The following is a 19,179-nucleotide window of genomic DNA, read 5'->3' on the forward strand; positions in this document are numbered from 1 at the left end:
GAGATGCTTCGAAGACTTTGGCCTTCATACAACAATTTGACATAGCTTTCTCTGGAGGGCGTTACTCAGAGCACTCCAAGATCCGGAGGGCTACCTCTTACTTCAGGGGAAATGCTCAAACTTGGTGGTCCATGCTTCTATTGAACAAGACAACGCCAATTAAATGGCTGAAATTTAAAAGGCTTTTTATTTCTTCCTTGTTGACTCAGGAGTACGAACGTGACATACGAACTGCTTGGAACTTCGGATGACCAAGAGAGATTCATCGGACGCATATTGCAAGGGATTCTGGAGCTCTTTTCTACCAGCCTCTTCATTTAAGAAGATCTCGTTCAAAGAACAGATTGAGAGGTTTACCTTGGGACTTCCTACAGAGATTCGAGATCACTGCTTAGAGCAAAAGTCAGATTCCTTTCAAGAATTGATGAGTCATGCAAAACGGGGTTTTGCCATTCATTCAGGTAGTTTGATCCACCTCACAGATGAAATCATGACGCAAAGGACCGAACAAACTTCGAACAATGAAAGTAGAAAGAGGAAGAGCAACCAAGAAAAGAAAGAAAAGGATGCACGACCCAAGCTTACTCTTCGAGAGAGAGCTCTCTGCATCAAAGAGGGAAGTGCTTTGGATGCGGGGAAACTGGGCATATCTTCGCGAAGTGCCCTAGAAAGGCACCGAAAGAACAGAACAACAAAGAAGAAGACAGGCATGAGGGTTCGAAAGCAGCTGAGAAACGTCGACGAAAAGGCAAGATGAAAGCAGGACTGGTTCAAGATTGCATGGGTATTGACCCAAGCACGATTGACGAGAGTACAGAACTTTGCCGAGCTTGGGGCACAGTGAAAGACCAAGAAGCCTTGATTTTCTTTGATGGAGGAGCCAAGGCCAACTTCATTTCACCTGAATTGGCGGCGCGCCTCGAGATCACACCCGATCAGATGGGACCACTAGCAGAGGCAGTTCTAGCGGCACCCAAAAGGGACGTAGCCATTACACCTGTCATTGGCAAACTTCGGTTGCATTGTCCGGGGTATTTGGGGCACGAGGACTTCTGCATAATGCCCTTGGAAGGTTTTGATGTCCTCCTAGGAATTCCCTGGTACCATAAGAACAACGCCGTGGTCGACTATCAGGCGAGAAAAGCGACTTTGACTACAGAGAAGGGGCAAACTGTTGTACTTGATGTGAAACTTAAGGGCGAGTCTGTCCCTATTGTATCGGCTTCGGCCGTTTCAAAATAAAAATCCAGTCTATTTGTCTACTCGATCTTTTTGAAAGAGTGGAACGATGAGAATAGGACAAATATGTCTGAACTTGATAAAGAACGCCAAGATTTTCTCCACACTCATGCCAATTGCTTTTCAGAAGGCCTGCCAAGCGAGTTACCACCAACTCATCCTGAGGATCATACCATTGATCTGATACTTGAAAGCACACCACCGAACCGGGTACCTTACCGTGTGAGCCAAGCCCAGAACGAAGAAATTATGAACCAAGTGAAAGACCTCTTGGAAAAGGGTCTTGTCAAGCCTAATACTTCACCGTACTGCTCTCCAATGTTGTTGGTTTTGAAGTAAGACGGATCTTGGAGAATGTGCATCGATTATAGAGCTCTCAATAAATTCACCATCAAGAACAGATTTCCGATTCCTAGGATCGATGATATTCTTGACCGACTACAGGGATCCTTTTAGCAGGATCGATTTGAAGAGTGGATATCATCAGATCCGAATCGCGTCGGGAGATGTCTATAAGACAGCTTTTCGGACGGCTTTTGGGTTATTTGAGTTTTTGGTGATGCCTTTTGGGCTAACCAATGCTCTTGTGACATTTAACAGCATGATGGACACGACTTTTCGAGAGTATAGACTATTTGTTGGCACTTTCTTTGGCGACATCATTGTTTTCTCCAAGGATGAGGCAGAACATAGAGAACATCTGCTACACGTCTTTCAGGCATTACGAGATCAGAAGTTGGTGATTAATGCGAAGAAAAGTGAATTTTTCCTACCGAAGATACACTTTTTAGGACACGTTGTCTCAGCAGCACTAGTGCAAATGGACCCGGCCAAGATAGAGACTATCCATGATTGGCCCGATTTGAAGAATGTCCATGAAGTTAGAAGCTTCTTGGGCTTGTGTTCGTACTACAGGCGGTTCATTAGAAAGTTTGCAGAGGTTGCTTCCCCTTTGCATATTTTGCTTCCCCTTTCTCCTGGGGACCCACAGAGGTGACTGCCTATCAGACATTGAAAGAGAAATTGACTACAAGACCAGTTTTGACTTTGCCGGACTTGCAGAAGTCATTTGAAGTATATTGTGATGCTTGTGGTCGTAGTCTAGGTGTGGTCTTTATGCAAGAAGGCCGTGTCATTGCCTACGAAAGCCGATCAAGGCCCGAATTGACAGCACAGATTTATGAGAGAGAGCTTTTGGCGGTTATCCATGCTCTTAATCAATGGCGACATTACCTACTCGGAGTGGATTTTACTGACCATCAGAGTTTATGCTACTTCTTGTCACAAAAGCAGCTATCGGAAAAGCAGATGCGGTGGGCGAACATCTTGTCACAATTTCACTTCCACATTCTCCATGTGCAGGGATAGAAAAATTTGGTGGCAGATGCTTTGTCCAGAAGGCCGTTGGTTCTGGCTATTTCCGCGATACATCATAGGAGCTTCGAGGATATGGTCAATCAGTATGCCACAGATACAGATTTTGCAGATATTTTCACTCGAATACGCAATGGGAAGATAGTAGCTCTCCTCCTTTGTCAACAGATTGCCTCGATTTTTGATACTAAAGTCATTGATGTCTCTTTGAGTTTCAAGGATATTGTGAGCTGACAATATTCTGTTGTAATGACTTAATGAACTGGAATTCCCGATAATATGATACTGATTTGTTCTTGACTTGTTTAAGTGCAAGAACTGATAGACAAAATGACTGCAGCATTTTGGTTTGAACGATCTCGATAGACATGGTTGCAATAAGGATTAGTCAATCGGGAATCTGTGAGGTCCCGAGAGGATCTAGATGCGATTACTAAATACGTTGCCGATAAATCATGGTCTGAGGTCCAAATGAATTTTGAATGTGATTTGTCATGTGAGGTCTTGTGATGTCAAGTGATGTCCTGTGATGTCATGTGATGTGACTGTCGATTGGTACATGTGCTAGATGTGTGTTCCTAGTGCGTCGGTACTAACAGTCAGTGTGTGCTAAGACAGTTTATGGCCTCTATCTGTTTTGCAAGCATAATCGAGGGCGATTACAATGCTTTCAAGAGGAGTGTATGTCACAACCCAGTGACGTGGCAGCCCTTGTACACACACACCTTCTCCCTTGGCATGGACAGTCCCGAGGAAAACCAACTGGACTGATGACATGGCACTACCGTACGGACAGTCCCGAAAATTACGACGCGATTTGCGGAATGCTGACGTGGCAGCAGCGTACGAAAATTCTTGCTTTTTGGCTACGCAATGCAGGGCTGAAATCCTATGCAAAAAGTAAAGCAACTTTTGGGAAATTATTTGCTTTGTTTGCCAAGAGGGCTTGTGAGAAAAACTTGCTTTACTTTTGAAAGCTTTTGGGACAGCTTTTTTTGGGGCTCTGCTTTTGGCACCCTTGTAACTCTTTATAAGTGTGGTTTGGGCTCTCACTTCTCAGAGCATCTGGACGCAGAGTCTGAGAGTGTGACCCAACCACTCCCGTGTACTTTGTGCAACAGATTAATACAGAAAGAAATACCGAAAGGGACGCCAATCTTTGGGGCCAATATCTCTAGGCAAGAACTCCGCCAGGCCGTGTCGAAACAATTGTGAACTGTGAACTGTTTTGAAGTGAAAATCCAGTCGTGTCGCGGTAGAATCTTGACTTGGAGTGTCCAAGTTTGTAACACATTCCGGAGCTAATGACGGGAACAAGATTTCATGGCCCAAAATAGCAATTTCCTAAATTTTAGAAGATGCTTCCACGGCACTTCCACTGGTCATTTGACCATCTATCACCACTGGGACCACATCCAAAAATGCGATGTAGCCCAATTATCGGGTGATCTTCTCTTCACACTTTGACTAGAGCGTAGACATACTTTTACTGCTCGGATTCCAGTACCGGTCGACCCGACCAACTCGTGGCAACAAGGCCTTCCCGTGTGTGGATGAAACTCACGGCCGTCGATCGTTTCACACTAGCCATACAATGTCCGACCATTTGCAACTTCAAAAAGAGGGCCCCAAAAATTCAATTAAAAATCATCGGAGACAAACCAACAACTAAGGTTAGCAATTGCCACGTGTTCGTGACATACCCCTCTCTTGCAATCGCAAACGTCCTCGATTGCATGCCATATATACATGCCATTGATGATCTTGTGTTGTTAGCACGCTTTTATCATCGCATGTACCTGCAAGAAAGGTCATAACACATAGATACAAATGACTTAATGAGACCTTCATACTTTTGTCATTTTCATCTATGATAAAAGTGAGCACACTAGCTCCATCATTAACCCTCCTTTGAGCAACTTTGATTTTCTTATACATTTCATCCATGTTCTCAACACATCAATCTGCCTCAAAGATCTTTGTCCTTTGTATGCAAAATGGGAGGAACCTTTTTGCCTCCTTCAATAATCTCAAAAGGTGCCTTGCCTGTGGACGAATGCACCGTATTGTTGTACGCATACTCAAGCATAGGCAGATATTGTTCCCACTTGCCCTTATTATCTGACACATAACATTTCAGCAGATCCAAGACAGTAGAATTAGCCTCTTCTGATTGTCCATCAGTTTGTGGATGAAACGAAGACGAGAACTTGAGAGTAGTGCCCATGTTCTCAAATAATCCTCTCCAAAACAAACTTGGCATGCGAGGATCACGATCACTGACAATAGATTGTGTCATACCATGGTACTTAAACAAATTGTACATGAACAACCGTGTCATCTGGTCAATCTTCTTCCTGACACGAATAAAATGGTTGTAATAACCCTAGTGCCCTTTGCTTGTCAAACTTGACCTTTTGGCAAATCAGGCATGCCCGCACAAAGGCATCCACATCTCTCCTCAAAGTAGGTCAGGTGCAGTGGAAGTGAATGTTGATATTGCTCAAGATGAGTGCTCTGAACAGTGCTCAAGAGTTCCTTTTACTTACAAAAGGGAAAGCCTTCCGTTCTTTAGAGAGAGAGTGCGGTGATCACAAACAAAGTGAATGCTGCTGTGAATGAAGGTGCTGAGACTAAAAGAAAGAGAGAGAAATATACGACACCAGACGGTTCTCAAACCCTCCTCCAAGGGCCCCTCTCTCAATGGCAAGAGAGGTCTATGCTATTGATTGCACAAGTCTGGTACAATGGTGTTGATGCAATGAACTTGATGCTATGATGCAAGGGAAGGCTGAGTTGATGATGACGACGACGACGAAGGCGATGAAGGCAGTGACGACTAGGGCTAAAATCTGAGACTGAAAACGCTAGTGCTCCTGGCTGAAATTTTTGATGATCTTGGGCTGAAAACGCTGATGCTGTGTGGCTGAAAACGCTGGGGCTGTTGGGCTGAAAATGGAAACGCTGTGTGGCTGAAAACGCTCGGGCTGATGCTGTGTGGCTGAAAACGCTGGGGCTGTCGGGCTGAAAATGGAAACGCCAGGCTGATCCAATGTTTTCCGGCGAGGATCTGATGCCGATGGCAACTGCTGAAAATGAAAACGGTAGCAGAAATGGCTGATCTACAAACGCTAGGGCTGATGCGCCGCGATGCACTTCTGGAAGAGAAGGGAAAACGCTGGCTGATTCTGGTACTTGCTGAAAACGCTGAAGGTCTTCAAGGTTCTTGGGTTCTGTGAGAAAACGCTACAGAATTGTTGTTTTGCTCTGTCTTCTGCCTTCTTCTGCTAGCGCTAGGTTTCTTATATAGGAACCAATAGTTGGGTCGGGCAAATTTCCCAACAAACTTACAAAAAGTCACTTATAAATAAATGACCTAAAATGCCTAATAAAATGCTTACGATGGGTACTGAATGCCATGCTCATGATCATGCTGTGTGCACTCATAGGATATGCAGCTAATTTAAGTGCCTGGATATGCACAGCCTGCGCACAGTCTCACAAAGGTGCCAGAACACTTCCTAGGTTGACTTGAACCCTAGATCTGAGATAGCTTGTCCACATGCACATAGGGTTAGATGTGCACGTGACACTCTACCGCTGTAACTCTCGCATCAATACCTCGATGCCTTGCATACGGTGGGACATGACTTTCTACCATGACCTTATGTCGCAATGGACTAGTGACACAAAGTCTGCCATGCATCATCATAAAACCGTCTCTGAGGAGGTAGTGCTCATTCATGGCGTTGCCCATCTTGCAACTGTTCAAAGATCCTTGCAAAAACTTCATCAATAGCATATTGTTCCTTCATGCCATCAAGCTCATGCTAATAAGAAATTGACACAGCTGAAATTTGTGGCTTCCTTATTAAACCATTAGCCACAACATTCTTCTTGCCTTCGACATGCATAATCTGGAAGTGGAACATAGAAAAAATGTTTGCCCATCGCAAATGCTTTTCAAATAACTTTGATTGTGTCAAGAAGTATCGCAAAGTCTTATGATCTGTCTAGACAACAAAATCAGCATCTAACAGGTAGTGCTTCCAGCTAGAGAGCGAATGAATGACGGCTAGTAGCTCTTTCTCATAGATTTGCATAGTCCCTTGCAAGGTTCAGCTCTCGTAAGCTACTACCCGGCCATCTTGCATTAGCACTGCTCCGATGCTATTGCCACACGCGTCAAACTAGACCACAAATGGCTTCCTGAGATCTAGTAAAACAATCACGGGATTTGAAGACAACTTTTCCTTTAAGAGACGGAGAGCTGAAATCTGTTTTTGGGTCCATCTAAAAGTAACCTCTTTCTTTTGCAAAGCGTGAAGAGGTGAAGCTATCTTTGCAAAATTCCTGATAAACCTTCTACAGCATGAGCACAATCCGAAGAAGCTTCGAACATTGTAAGGTGCAGCAAAAGTGAATGTTGAACTTTGCTCAAGATGAGTGCTCCGAACTGTGCTCAAGGTTCCTTTTACTTACGGAAGGGAGAGCCTTCCGTTCCTTTAGTGAGAGAGTGCAATGGACACAAACAAAGTGGATGAACACTATGAATGAAGGTGCTGAGACTGAGAGATAGAGAGAGAAGAGAATACGACACCAGAATGTTGTCAAACCCTCCTCCGAAGGCCCCACTCTCTATGGTGAGAGCGGTCTACTATTGATTGCACAAATCTCTACAATGCTTTGGACTTGCCCACGATGTCGACGACAATGAGGACGACGACGAGACGGGCTGAAATCAGAAAACGCTAATGGCTGAAATCTGCAAATCTTTATATGCTGAATTCTGACTCTATGTCGATGACGATTCGATGGCGGTGATGCGACGACCACGCACTGAAAACGCAGATGCTGAAATCTGCGTTTTTCGGGCTGAAACTGCCAACTTTGCAGGATTTGACCGTGCGGTGAGGATCTCCTGCGGGAAGGTGAGATTTGCGAGGTTTGAGACTTCTTCTGCAGGTTCTAACTGCTGAAAACTGAAAACGCTAGTCTAGGGGCTGATTCTGTCGCGAAGATCTGCAAAAACGTTGAGGGTGTCAGGCTGATGCAAAATGCTTGGCTGATTTGGGCTCTGCTGTAGAAATCTGCTAACGCTAGGGAGTCTGTTGTGTCTTGCTGTGGATTTGATGTGCCTTACTGTGGATCTGCTGATTTGCAATGCAAAATCGCCAAGGGCTGAATTGCATGCAAAAACGCCAAGGCTGAATTTGGATCTCCTTGCAGAAAATGCTAGGTCAACTGCTTGGGGAGTCTTGTTGAAAAGGTGCCTGTTGAACCGAAGCTCCTGCTGCCTCTTCTGCCAGAAAGTGCTAGAGCTACCTTTCTACAGTTTGTAAATTTGCCCCACCTACTTTCCAACAAAAGTCACTTAAAAATAATAAGTGAAAAAATGTCAAAAATAGGGAAAATAGGTCTATGCACTGTAAAAATGATACTGATGGGATATGACTAGAATCTGATGGTCATGCTATGTGCAACCAGAGGATATGCATCTATTCTAAGTGTTTGGACATGCACGGTCTGCGAACAGACTCACAAAAGTGCCAGATCACTTCCTATTCTAGACTGACTTGACTGAATTGAACCGTGGTCATGTTGTAGCTTGTCCACGGATACATAGGGTTGGATGTGTCACGTGACAGACATCATACGTCTTTATGTTTGGCCATGTCTTAATAGCTTCAACCTTTGCGGAATCCATTCGGACACCATCCTTTGACACTATGTGGCCAAGAAAGTGGATCTCTTCCGAGAAGAATTTACTTTTCTTAAGATTGACAAGTACCTGTGACTGCACAGCTCTTCGAACACAATGGTCAAGTGACGCCTATGCTCCTCTTCATTCTTCGAATAGACTACGTGTCATCAAAGAATGTGTCAACAAACTTTTGGTGCGAGCGGAAAATACGGTCCATCATCCTATTGAACATAGCAAGAGCATTTGTAAACCAAATGGCATCACTAAAAACTCATAGAGACCAAACGTCGTTCTAAACACGGTCTTGTGCACATCCTCTGGCCTTATATGAATCTGATGGTACCCACTCTTAAGGTCTATCCTTTTGAAAATTGCAGCACCCTCCTAACGGTCAAGAATATCATGAATCCTTGAAATAGGTGACCTGTTCTTGATGGTATTCTTATTCAACGCACAGTAGTCAATACACATGCGCCAAGAGCCAGGCTTCTTCTGCACTAAAAGCACTAGGAAGCAGAAAGGTGAAGAACTAGGCTGAATCAGCCACTTCTCTGAAAGCTCCTCAACTTGGCCCGTTATCTCTTTCTAGTGAGCTGCACTAACCCTCTAGGGAGGTCTGTTTGGTGGGCTACACCCTGGCACCAAATCTATCGTATGGTCCTCAGACCTCTCCAGCGGCAGTCGTGACGGTAATGAATGAGAAAAACAGTCATTAAACTCTTTCAAAAATGCTGACCTTTCTTTATCTAACACAGATAAATTTGACTCACAATTATCTGAAACATCACGTGAAAAAATCAAGTACGTAGAAAGATGATTTTTTATTACAGAAGTGACAGCCAAAGCAGATACGATAGGAATAGACTCCCCTTTGAGCTTTACATCCAAAACATGAGTTTTGTCCCTATGCTTAAGGGTGATCATTTTGCCGAAGACATCCAACACACCATGTACTCTAAACATCCACGGGATTCCCAGTAGCACATCACACCCTTCCAATGGCATGGTATAGAACTCTTCAGTGTTAACATATGATTGAATATGCAAACACAGTTTTCCAATAATGGGAGTAACACACTATGAGTGGCCAGGACATGCCAACCTTGTCTCTGCCGTGTACCCCATCTCTTCAGCTCTAATGCCCAGCTTCATAGCTAACTCTGGTGAGATAAAGTTTGCTTTGGTACCTGGATCAAAGAAGATGAGTGTCGTCTAATCTCTGACTTTACCCCATGCTCTGCATAACTCGTTGGCATCTGTACTTTGCCTGTCACCCACCATATCTAGCACCAAACTTATTGTGGGCTTAGGCTTCTTTCCTTTCTTGTTTTCTTTATCATCCGAGTCGGTTGGTCTCTTTGTGGACAATCTGTAGCAAAGTGACCAGGCTGCTCGCATATAAAGCACTTATTCTCAGCCATCAACCTTCTTTTCCTCGAGCGATTTACGCACAAAAGGCTTCCTTTTCTGTTTCTTTGCCTGCGCTCCAGAAGTCCCAGCTGAGTCCTTGTCCTTGTTGACCTTTTCCGACCCTTGTGACGCTTCAAGAGCCGTTTTCACAAAGAGCTTCTTTGCTGAATTTTTCTTTTGCTGCCCCCCTTTCACGTTGCCCAGAAACCCGCTGTCCTCTCCCTTCATCAAGGCAAGACCAATGTTGGCAACTTCCATAAGCTGAGTGAGGGTAGCCACTTTGTTCTTTGTACAGTAATCTCGAATCCCTTTAGACGGCCCACAACAATACTTCTCAACCTGCTCTGTCAGTGGCACAAACCTGTAGGACGTTACTGAGAGCAACGCTTTGCAAACCCTCCGATTGTACTCCTCTAGGCTCTTGCAAGTAGCCGCAGTGAGTTGGTGCCAATCCGTCATGACATTGGCTTCAAATTCATTTGACAGCTGTCAGCCACGCAGATGCAAACATTTGCTTGAAGTATACCTATGTGGCGGGTGTCTATCCTTGCATCAACAATGTCGTCCACCATGTAAGCGCATTGTCTTTCAAGAAAGTGGCAGCTTTCCTGACCTTAGAGAGCAGTGAATATTGTGCAAGGCTTCAGTTCTTGCACTTCACTATACATAGAGGGTAGGCAAGCACACAGTAGCTTTGGTACCTACAACAATCCACCGTACGGCTGAATACGTAGCCCCACGTAAATTTCGGAAAGTGCCCAAAAATGTGCCAAATGACACTCATGCATGTTTTCCCATTTTGTATCTTCCGGTCTAAAAATATCTCAACCGGTGGCTCACTTGACTTAGCGGCAGAGTAATAAAATGTTCCCTCTTGGCATTCTGGAGCTAATGACGCGAACAGATTTCATGGCCCAAAATAGCAATTCCCTAAATTTTAGGAGATGCTTCCATGGCACTTCCACTGGTCATCTGACCATCTATCACCACTGGGACTAGATCCAAAAATGCAATGTAGCCCAGTTATCGGGTGATCTCTTCAAACTTTGAGTAGAGCCTAGACATATTTTTAATGTACGGATTCTAGTGCCGGTCGGCCCGACCAACTCATGGCGACAAGGCCTTCCCGTCTGCGGGTGAAACTCTTGGCCGTCAGCAATTTCACACTAGCCATACAATGTCCACCCATTTGCAACTTCAAAAAGAGGGTCCCAAAAATTAAATAAAAATCATCGGAAAGAAACCAACAACTAAGGTTAGCAATTGCCACGTCCTCGTGACATCCGGACTGTCCGGGAGTACTACCACCCCCATTGAATGTAGAAACCAATGAAGTAGCAACCACAAAGATGTCTGAGGTGGCTTTGTCCTAAATGCAAGAAGCTATCTACTGCACAGCAGGTAAGAGCTCCTCCCAAGTTATAGCAGGATGGCGCGTAGAGGTAGTAAGTGACTGGAACAAGGAATCATAAGTGTCAAGAAGCTTGAGCAGCGACCAAGTTGCCATGCCCTCAGAAGAGATTTGGTGACCGCAAGCTGCGAGCTCATCACGGAGCGGAAGCATGCGGGATATGGTCTTGGATAGTCGAAAATGACGAGACCCGTAAGTCCATCAAAGTCTTTTCCAAGGCGAGGATCCTTCGGGGTGTCTTCGCCTCGTACATGTTGCAACGGAAACCTCATACCTCATGTGCAATGGTGTGAGAGCGTAAAGACGTCAACACGCTATCCGCACAATTGATGAGTAAGAAAGAGTAAACTCTGCGATGGTTCAGATTCCATTGATCAACCATAGCCTGTGTGACCACAGTACCTAATCCGCCAGAAGCAGTACCATGAGAAGAAGTAGATGGGGAGTCCGCACATGTAACAACAGACAAAGTGGTAGTTGATGATTGTAGAAGCACCAGCTGCAGGAGCAAGGCCGGGACACACAGCATTGGCAGGATCGGTAAGCCAGTCCCAAAGGTCAAACTGCATAAGCATCACCATGAACTTCATCTTCCAAACGACAAAGTTGGAGCCATCAAGCTTTTCGCAGAGAGGAAGGATGGGCATGGCTGCGAGTGTTGCCATAGGTACAGACAAAAAATCAGCAGAGAAGTCTCATGTGAAATCAACAGCAAAGGTGAGGATAGGATCAGAAAACCACGCCGGATAGAGCGCCAAAAGACCGTGAAGTAGAGGGTTAGTGACGGGAGACGCAAGGGAAACCGGAAGGGATGCCAATGAAACAAAGTCGAGGTGCTGTCCAAACCTGAAATCGCAGCAAAAGGGAGCTGGAAACTCCGCAAGAAACATCGGGGTTTGAGCAAAACGCCAGGTGATGAACACCGGATGCCTAGAAGGTAAGGTGAGGGCTGTAAATGCATCAAAACAAGCTGCAGAACAACAAGTACGTGATCGGGAAGATGCCGGAAAGGTCACGGGGCTGATCAGATTCAAAGTGGGGAGATCAAAGGGCAAAGAGCGGGGCTCCAGTTGCCCAAGATCGCAAGAAGGAAAGGCTGAAGCAGAGGGTAAAAACGCTGGTCAAAAGCTATGTCCTGCCCAAAACGCAAGGCCAAAGGGCTACCTTCCTGCAACAAGAACGCTAGGCAAAGTGCTGGCTGAATAAAAAACGCTGATGCAAACTGCTCTCCTATAAAAAACGCCAAGTCAGATGGCTGAAAAACGCTGATGCAAAGGAGGGCAGCAAGTGGCGATGAGGTAGAGGGAGGGAGGGTGAGAACAGAGATATGCAGAAGAGGGTGCTCGCCACCAAAAACGCTAGACTAGTTGTGAAAAACGCAGGCCCCAAAAAACGCTAGTGGAGCTGAGATGATTCTTTGCGATGAAATTCTCCGCAGAGTCCTCCCAAGGGTAGGCGATGGTAGATCCTCAGGCCTAGAGCTCTGATACCATGTCAGAGTAAGTAGCGGAAGGTGGAGAGAGAGAATGAGAGACAATGGCGATCAACACAGAGAGAGATGGAAAAGGCTAGCAAGCCCTAATAACTCCAGATGGCAAATCTGTTGTGTATAAGACAAGATGAATGGGAGAGTGCAACCTAGGAGAATAGGGGGTGGTAGCGCAGACCAAGGAACCCAACGACCATGTACAAGAACCCATGAATATGGAAAAAAAATGGAAAAGGACCAGAATAGGTCCGGCCGGGCAAAGTGCTGAGCAAAACCTTAAATGTGCCTGAAGATCCGTGTCCAACGGGTGTACGTACTACGGGTGGCCAACCCACAAACCAAGGACAGTGCATGTGATATGTGCAAAGACTATAGGCAAAGTGCAAAACATCTGAGATGAAGAATCTAACAAAAGGTTCGACAACCTTAAAGTAAAAAGTGGCCGAGTAAATGTGAAAGAGACCAAAATTGAAAACCCCCACTAAAGAAAATTTGGAATAAACTAACTCTTTTTCTAGCATGAGCCTTTCGCGAACACTTACGTGGGTGGCTAGATTGATCCTTGCTCTCTCTCATCCCCCTTCTCTTGCACACCTCAACTCCATTCCAACTTAGGAGAAGCACTCACATTTTTGGCCTATTTGAACACCCACAATTTGTCTTACTAGGAGGAACTACACGTACAAGATGTTAGCAGAGAGGTGAAAATGGTGAGGTTCTCTCACATAGACCTCTCTCTCTCTCTCTCTCTCTCTCTCTCTCTCTCTCTCTCTCTCTCTCTCTGGGCTTGTGTGAGCTCCCACTCGAATATGTCACGTGCACATCTAACCCTATGTGCATGTGGATAAGCTATAACTCCTAATTCTAGGGTTTAGGACAACCTAGGAAGTGTTATGGCACCCGTGTGAGCTAGTATGCACGACCTGCATGGCGAGGCACTTTAGATTAGTTGCATACCCTCTAATTGCACATGAGCATAGCCAATGCCTGCTACGTGTAGGCACTCGGAAGTGCTCCCATACAGTTGCATTAGTACCCAACCTAGGTATTTATCTACATGTGAAGCACCTCTTGTATATACCTAGATGAATCCAAGATAAGCCCAGATTCACCCTTGAAGGAAAGTGCAAGGTATAGACCCTTGGTATTCACCCAGACCCATGGTAGTCACCCACAAGACAATATAACCATCAGCTCCATCATGCATAGTATTGACTAAATACCACGACATCCCCACTGACGTCGTCAATGCCCAATAGTGGGTGTATTATTAACTAAGTGAATTTATTAACTCATTAATAAGTGACATTTTCACAAATCGTGGGATTTTTTTTGGCATTGCCCGACCCAGCTTTGATCTCATATATAAGTGACCCTAGGGGTCACTTCTCAAGCATAAGTCAGTAAGCATCTCTGGCATTTTTGCACCAGATAAGCCCATCAATGCCAACATTTTCAGTTTTCAGCCATAACCCTTGCCGCACCGTCACAAATCCAACCATCAATACTGGCGTTTTAAATTTTCAGCCTAAGACAGCTGATCCGCCAGCGTTTTTCAAATTTCAGCCCATCACTGACATCAGCGACAAGAGATCAGCCCATAGCCTCATCGCAGTTGCAAATCCCAATTAGAATCCCTAGCGTTCTGCATTTTCAGTCCTTAGCCTCGCAAAACCAAGCATCTATAGCAATATCCCATCAGCATCTCAGCATCTAGGACCATTGTGTTAGCATTTGTGCAATCTAACGCAAATAACTCTCTAGCGATACAGAGGGGGGCCCTTGATGGGGGGTTTGGAACCCCATCTGGTGATAGTTTCCTTTCTCTCTCTCTCTTTTCACTCACAAAACCTTCATTCACAGTATCACTCTCGTTTCTCTCTAGTCTTTGCACATCTCTCATGAAGTAAAAGGAACCTTGAGTACGCATTGAGCACTCATCCTGACCATTCACCATCAATCACTTTCGCTACACATTACATTGGTATTAGAGCTCTTTGGTAGTGTTCGGTATTATCACTCCCAAAAGAACCTAAAGAACCTCACTCATATTTTTTTTGTCAAAGAAGGTCCATAGCTCTGCCCCAGACTTTATAAGCCACTCCCTCCCTTAGTCCATTGCACATCGGGCGCGCTCCCGTCTTCATCGCTCTATCTTAAGGGCCACTTCAAATAACACTAAATTGAAAGAGAAATGAAATGAAATGAAATGTTATATTAACGTCTTCAAAAGACCAAGATGAGCTATGATACCAAAATGTGCACGACATACGAGACAGGGAGTGGCAAATTCCACTCCGAGAGAACACTGGCCCCAAACCTTGGCGCCCCTTTCGCTATTTCTTTATATTGCTTGAACTTAGTACAATGCCGGTACTCGCGCTCTGCACCTTCACCCGAAAGAGTGCCAGAGAATGAGCCCTCTGCACATATTTAAAGGCCCTTGGCCTATGAAAAGCTGAAAAGCTGTAAACTCAAAAGCATCTCACCCAAAATCTGGCGCTAAAAATCAGCTAGCGTAAATCACGGAAATCCCATACAAGTGCCAAGTCAACATGTCAACATAAATTGTGGGATTTTGTATTGTCTACCACGTCATCAGCTGCTACGTAATCGAGTGTTTGTGGCTTGCTTTATTTTATCTTTATCTCTAAGCACTTGGGCCCCATTGGACAGGGTCCCATAAGTTGGTGGGAACTTCTTTCAAAACAGGCCACTCGGCAAGACTTCGCAAGTTGGTAGAACTTCTTTTGATGCTTCTAGAGTTTAGGCCCTCGGCCGGGATGTACAAGTTGGCTTTGTTCTTCAGTGGCTTGACACGTCAGCAGTTTGTGACACATACCTTCCGATTGCACATGAGCATAGCCAATGTCTGCTACGTGTACGCACTCGGGAGTGTTCCCATACAGTTGCATTAGTAGCCAGCCTAGGTATTTATCTGCATGTGAAGCACCTCTTATAAGTGAGTTTATTAACTCATTAATTAGTGACATGGTTAAAAATTGTAGTATTTTTATTGGCATTGCCCGACCCAACTTTAATCCCATATATATAAGTGACCCTAGGGGTCCACTTCTCAAGCATGAGTCAGTACCCTCAGTACCAGCACCAAGTACCCGCAGTACCTAAGCATCGCTTGCGTCTTTGCACTAGATCAACCCATCAGCACCAACATTTTCAGTTTTCAGCCATAACCTCGCCACACCGTCGTAGATCCAGCCATTAGTACTAGCATTTTCAGTTTTCAGCCCAAGACCGAAGATCAGCCAATGTTTTCAGATTCAACCCTCAGATCAGCCAGCATTTTTCAGTTTTCAGCCCATCGCCGACATCGGCAACTACAGATCAGCCCATCGCCGACATCGGCAACTGCAGATCAGCCCATAGCCTCATCACTGTGTGTGTGTGTGTGTGTGTGTGTGTGTGTGTGTGTGTGGATTCTACACACATATGCAAACCCACTCACTAACTCACCTCCATATAGCCATAGAGGGCACTATCCATCTTCACTAAAAATTGAGAAAAATATACCTGTATGTATGTATATTCAGTGTCAAGTACTTATTGCTTTTTGAGACATCTAGAACCAAAACCTTTATGCCTCACATAATAACACTGAACTAGATCCAATGGATGAAACCAACCAAAGAACTCAAAACAACCCCCCAACAAAGAAACAGTAAAATATTTAAGGTGAATAAGATAACCTCTGCAAGCCTGGCTGAGAAGTGCTTGACATACTCACTCCCGATATTTTTCACTATACTATCCAGCAAATATAGCGAAGGAAGCTTTTGCTCAACAGGCACCTGGGCAACAGGCCAAAGAATTTAATCAACTTCAACCACAGGCACTGGAAAATGAGAAAATTATGTGCTTGATTCACATAATTTACCTCTAAAATGTGAGCACAAATTGCCGAGGTGATCAAACGAGCAGCATGCACATTTTCCCCAGCAATGATGGTGAGGTTAGTAATGATAGGTTTCGAGTTGAAAGTAAGCTCCGCTAGAGCTGTCTTGTATTGAGCAACAAGTTCTTGCATTCCTACATCCTCCATCTGCTTGTCATCTTCTTCTGACCTGTCCCATGAAATTTCGCTGTTTTTGTGATCAGATTCGACTACACGATTCTTACCAAAGCTTGCATGTTGCACAGAGGAAAGCTTGGGTCCAGACCTGTCATCAACTTTGGCGGATCCAGCATCTGACCTCTTTTCTGATGTCCTCTCTGCCTCCATTTGACCCTCAACAATTCTTTGATTCGACATATCTGACCTTCTTTCTACCCCTAAACCTCCAGTTGATAATGTCCGTTTAAAATCAGCTGACGCCCTACCTGATTGCCTAAAATTTCCAACTTTAGAATCTATCCGCCCCCCTGCCACGTCAGAAATTTCTGCCCTTCTCTCTATGCTTTTGCTCATTGAGGTGGGCTTTTCAAGAGATTTTTCCGTTCCCACATATTTATCTGACCTCTTGTTTGCGCTCCCTGAGTCTTCCAGCTTTCTCTCTCGATCTTCTAGCTTTGCACTCATTCTCTTGGAATTTTGAGGAGGCCACTCTACTATAGTTTCCAACCTTGATGGCCTTCTGTCGACGTTAAATTCAGGCTGTATGTCAACCAAGCTGAAATTTTCCAAACCTCGGTCAACTGTGTTTTCATAGCCTAGCGATTCACCATCACCTTTATAATCATAACCAAGGAGGGAAGGGCTGGTACCGCCTATGCGGGACATGCCTACAGGGGGGGTATCGAAGGCAAGAGGAGCACCTAACCTGCTGCCTCTTCCTAAACCAGTAAATACATTAACCTTGCCAATGTTCCCAGAACCATCTGCCCTTCTTCCAGCATCCATTGCAAAGCTATTACTGATCCCTGAAGGCGCAGCAAATGGGCGGCCATTGTTTGGGTCCATACCGCCAGGTATAACATCAAGAGGATGCCCTGGCCGAGGATACAGTAAATGGCTACCATCCATTGGTTGAACTGAAAGACTGTCAAAGGCATGGCCAGGATGTGCATAGACAGAATGACCAGCATCAGGTGCTGGCCCTGAAATCCCATCCATCAAATGACCAGAGTGACTATACAAAGAATGGGCATGACCAGGGGGACCATCAAGGTTATGCCCATACATTGCGTCAGTAGCTGAACGCCCCGAAGGTCCATCGTATGGATGACCATACATTGTATGTCCAGGGCCTGCACGCCCCAAAGGCTTGTACATTGAATGCAGACCTGCAGGTGAGTTTGTGGTAGGATCAAGACCCATACCTCTCCCACTAGGTCCTGCAACCATCCTCATGTGGGGAGGCGGCATCATCATCATGGTTGGCGCATGTTCACGCTCCATCATCACCAACCGCTCTGCACGCTCACGAGCGGCCCTCTCACGCTCGGCTGCCTCATCTCGAAATCCTCGACCACGCTTAACACCAGAGCTCCTCTGTTGCTGCTGCTGTTGATGTTGCGGGCGTCGTCGCGGCTCCTGCAGAGCTCTAGGTTGTTCGATAGGGGGAAAGGTTCCCATCCCCATGGCTGGACTCTGAAAATTTCCATCGCGCGGAAGATTAGGGGAAGGGAGAATGGGGGCGCTGCGAGGGTTCACTCGAGCTGTGCCCGCCATGGAGCACGAGCAGAAGAAAACCAGTTGGGGGGCTACGCCTTTGACTAACCCCGTGTAAAAAGATCCATAGTTAAGTAGCCTGCTTTATTTCTAGCTTTTAACACACTCACTTTTTTATTTACTTGGTTGGCCTAGAACGATCTTCTCAAAATTGTTTGAGGCTTCTCTAGGGTAAACGTCCCAATAAAAGGACATTACCTTTTGAGAGGACTCACCTCCCCCCACAAACACACAACGCCATTTGAGAAGATGGACTAGCCCATTTGACCTGGGGTTCTCCCATTTGTTGAGATTTGAGTTTGAGTATGGAACAATACAATCCTTCTTTGAAGGCATGACTGTCCTAAGTAAGTTTTTTGCATCGGGAATTGTGTCGAAAAACCTGCACGCGTTGCCAGAATGAACATCGCCAAGCTTGTTTGGAAGCACATGATGCAGCGTATCTTCTGCGTCTACCAAAGCCGAAATCACAGAAGAATGGCCCCAACACGGCAACGCGCAAGTTCATTGTCCTTAAGTTGGGGCCTTTACCCTATAGTGCATAGGAGCAAAGATCAGCTTCAACTTCATAGTAGCGAGGCTATGCAGGCCTAAGCGCTCCACATCTTCTAAGCGAAAGTTGAGACGGCCCATTAGTTCAGTTTTTAGTGCATACTTCAAGAGCTAGTAGGATAGCAATGAGTTGATGAGTTGCTAACCCGTTGTGTATTCAAATGTGCACCCCATAGCAAGAGTAATGTAGGGTGGTAAGGTACAACATTTTTGTCTTCATGGTGGGCCTTGAAGTAGTGCCATCTGTGGTTGTTTTCATTGAAGACTAGGTTTGGGTTTGGTTGTACATGAAACGGGAATCCGTGCTTGCAGACTCCATCTTTGACCTTTGGTAACAACAGCTGGTACAGCACTTGTCGAGTTGCTTCTTG

At 45.3% G+C, this 19,179-nt stretch overlaps 1 protein-coding gene across 3 annotated transcripts in view; it reads right to left on the bottom strand.

The window, feature by feature from the left end:
* Nucleotides 1-18,324, bottom strand: part of LOC147432654 (uncharacterized) — a 35,498-nt gene extending 17,174 nt beyond the window's left edge. For 2 of the 3 annotated variants that reach the window (XM_086492502.1, XM_086492503.1), the window contains exons 1-2: nt 16,523-18,324; nt 16,335-16,436 (exon numbers count right to left, since the gene is read on the bottom strand). In XM_086492502.1, the coding sequence (XP_086348628.1) occupies nt 16,335-16,436; nt 16,523-18,256 (1,836 nt within the window). In that variant the 5' untranslated portion in view covers nt 18,257-18,324. The remainder of the gene's footprint in view (nt 1-16,334; nt 16,437-16,522) is intronic. The other variant, XM_086492504.1, reaches the window with a different exon arrangement.
* Between the last annotated feature and the right edge of the window lie 855 nt (nt 18,325-19,179).

The sequence above is a fragment of the Adiantum capillus-veneris genome, chromosome 20, assembly GCF_014529385.1.
Source record: "Adiantum capillus-veneris isolate H3 chromosome 20, ASM1452938v2, whole genome shotgun sequence".
In the NCBI taxonomy this organism is placed as follows: domain Eukaryota; kingdom Viridiplantae; phylum Streptophyta; class Polypodiopsida; order Polypodiales; family Pteridaceae; genus Adiantum; species Adiantum capillus-veneris.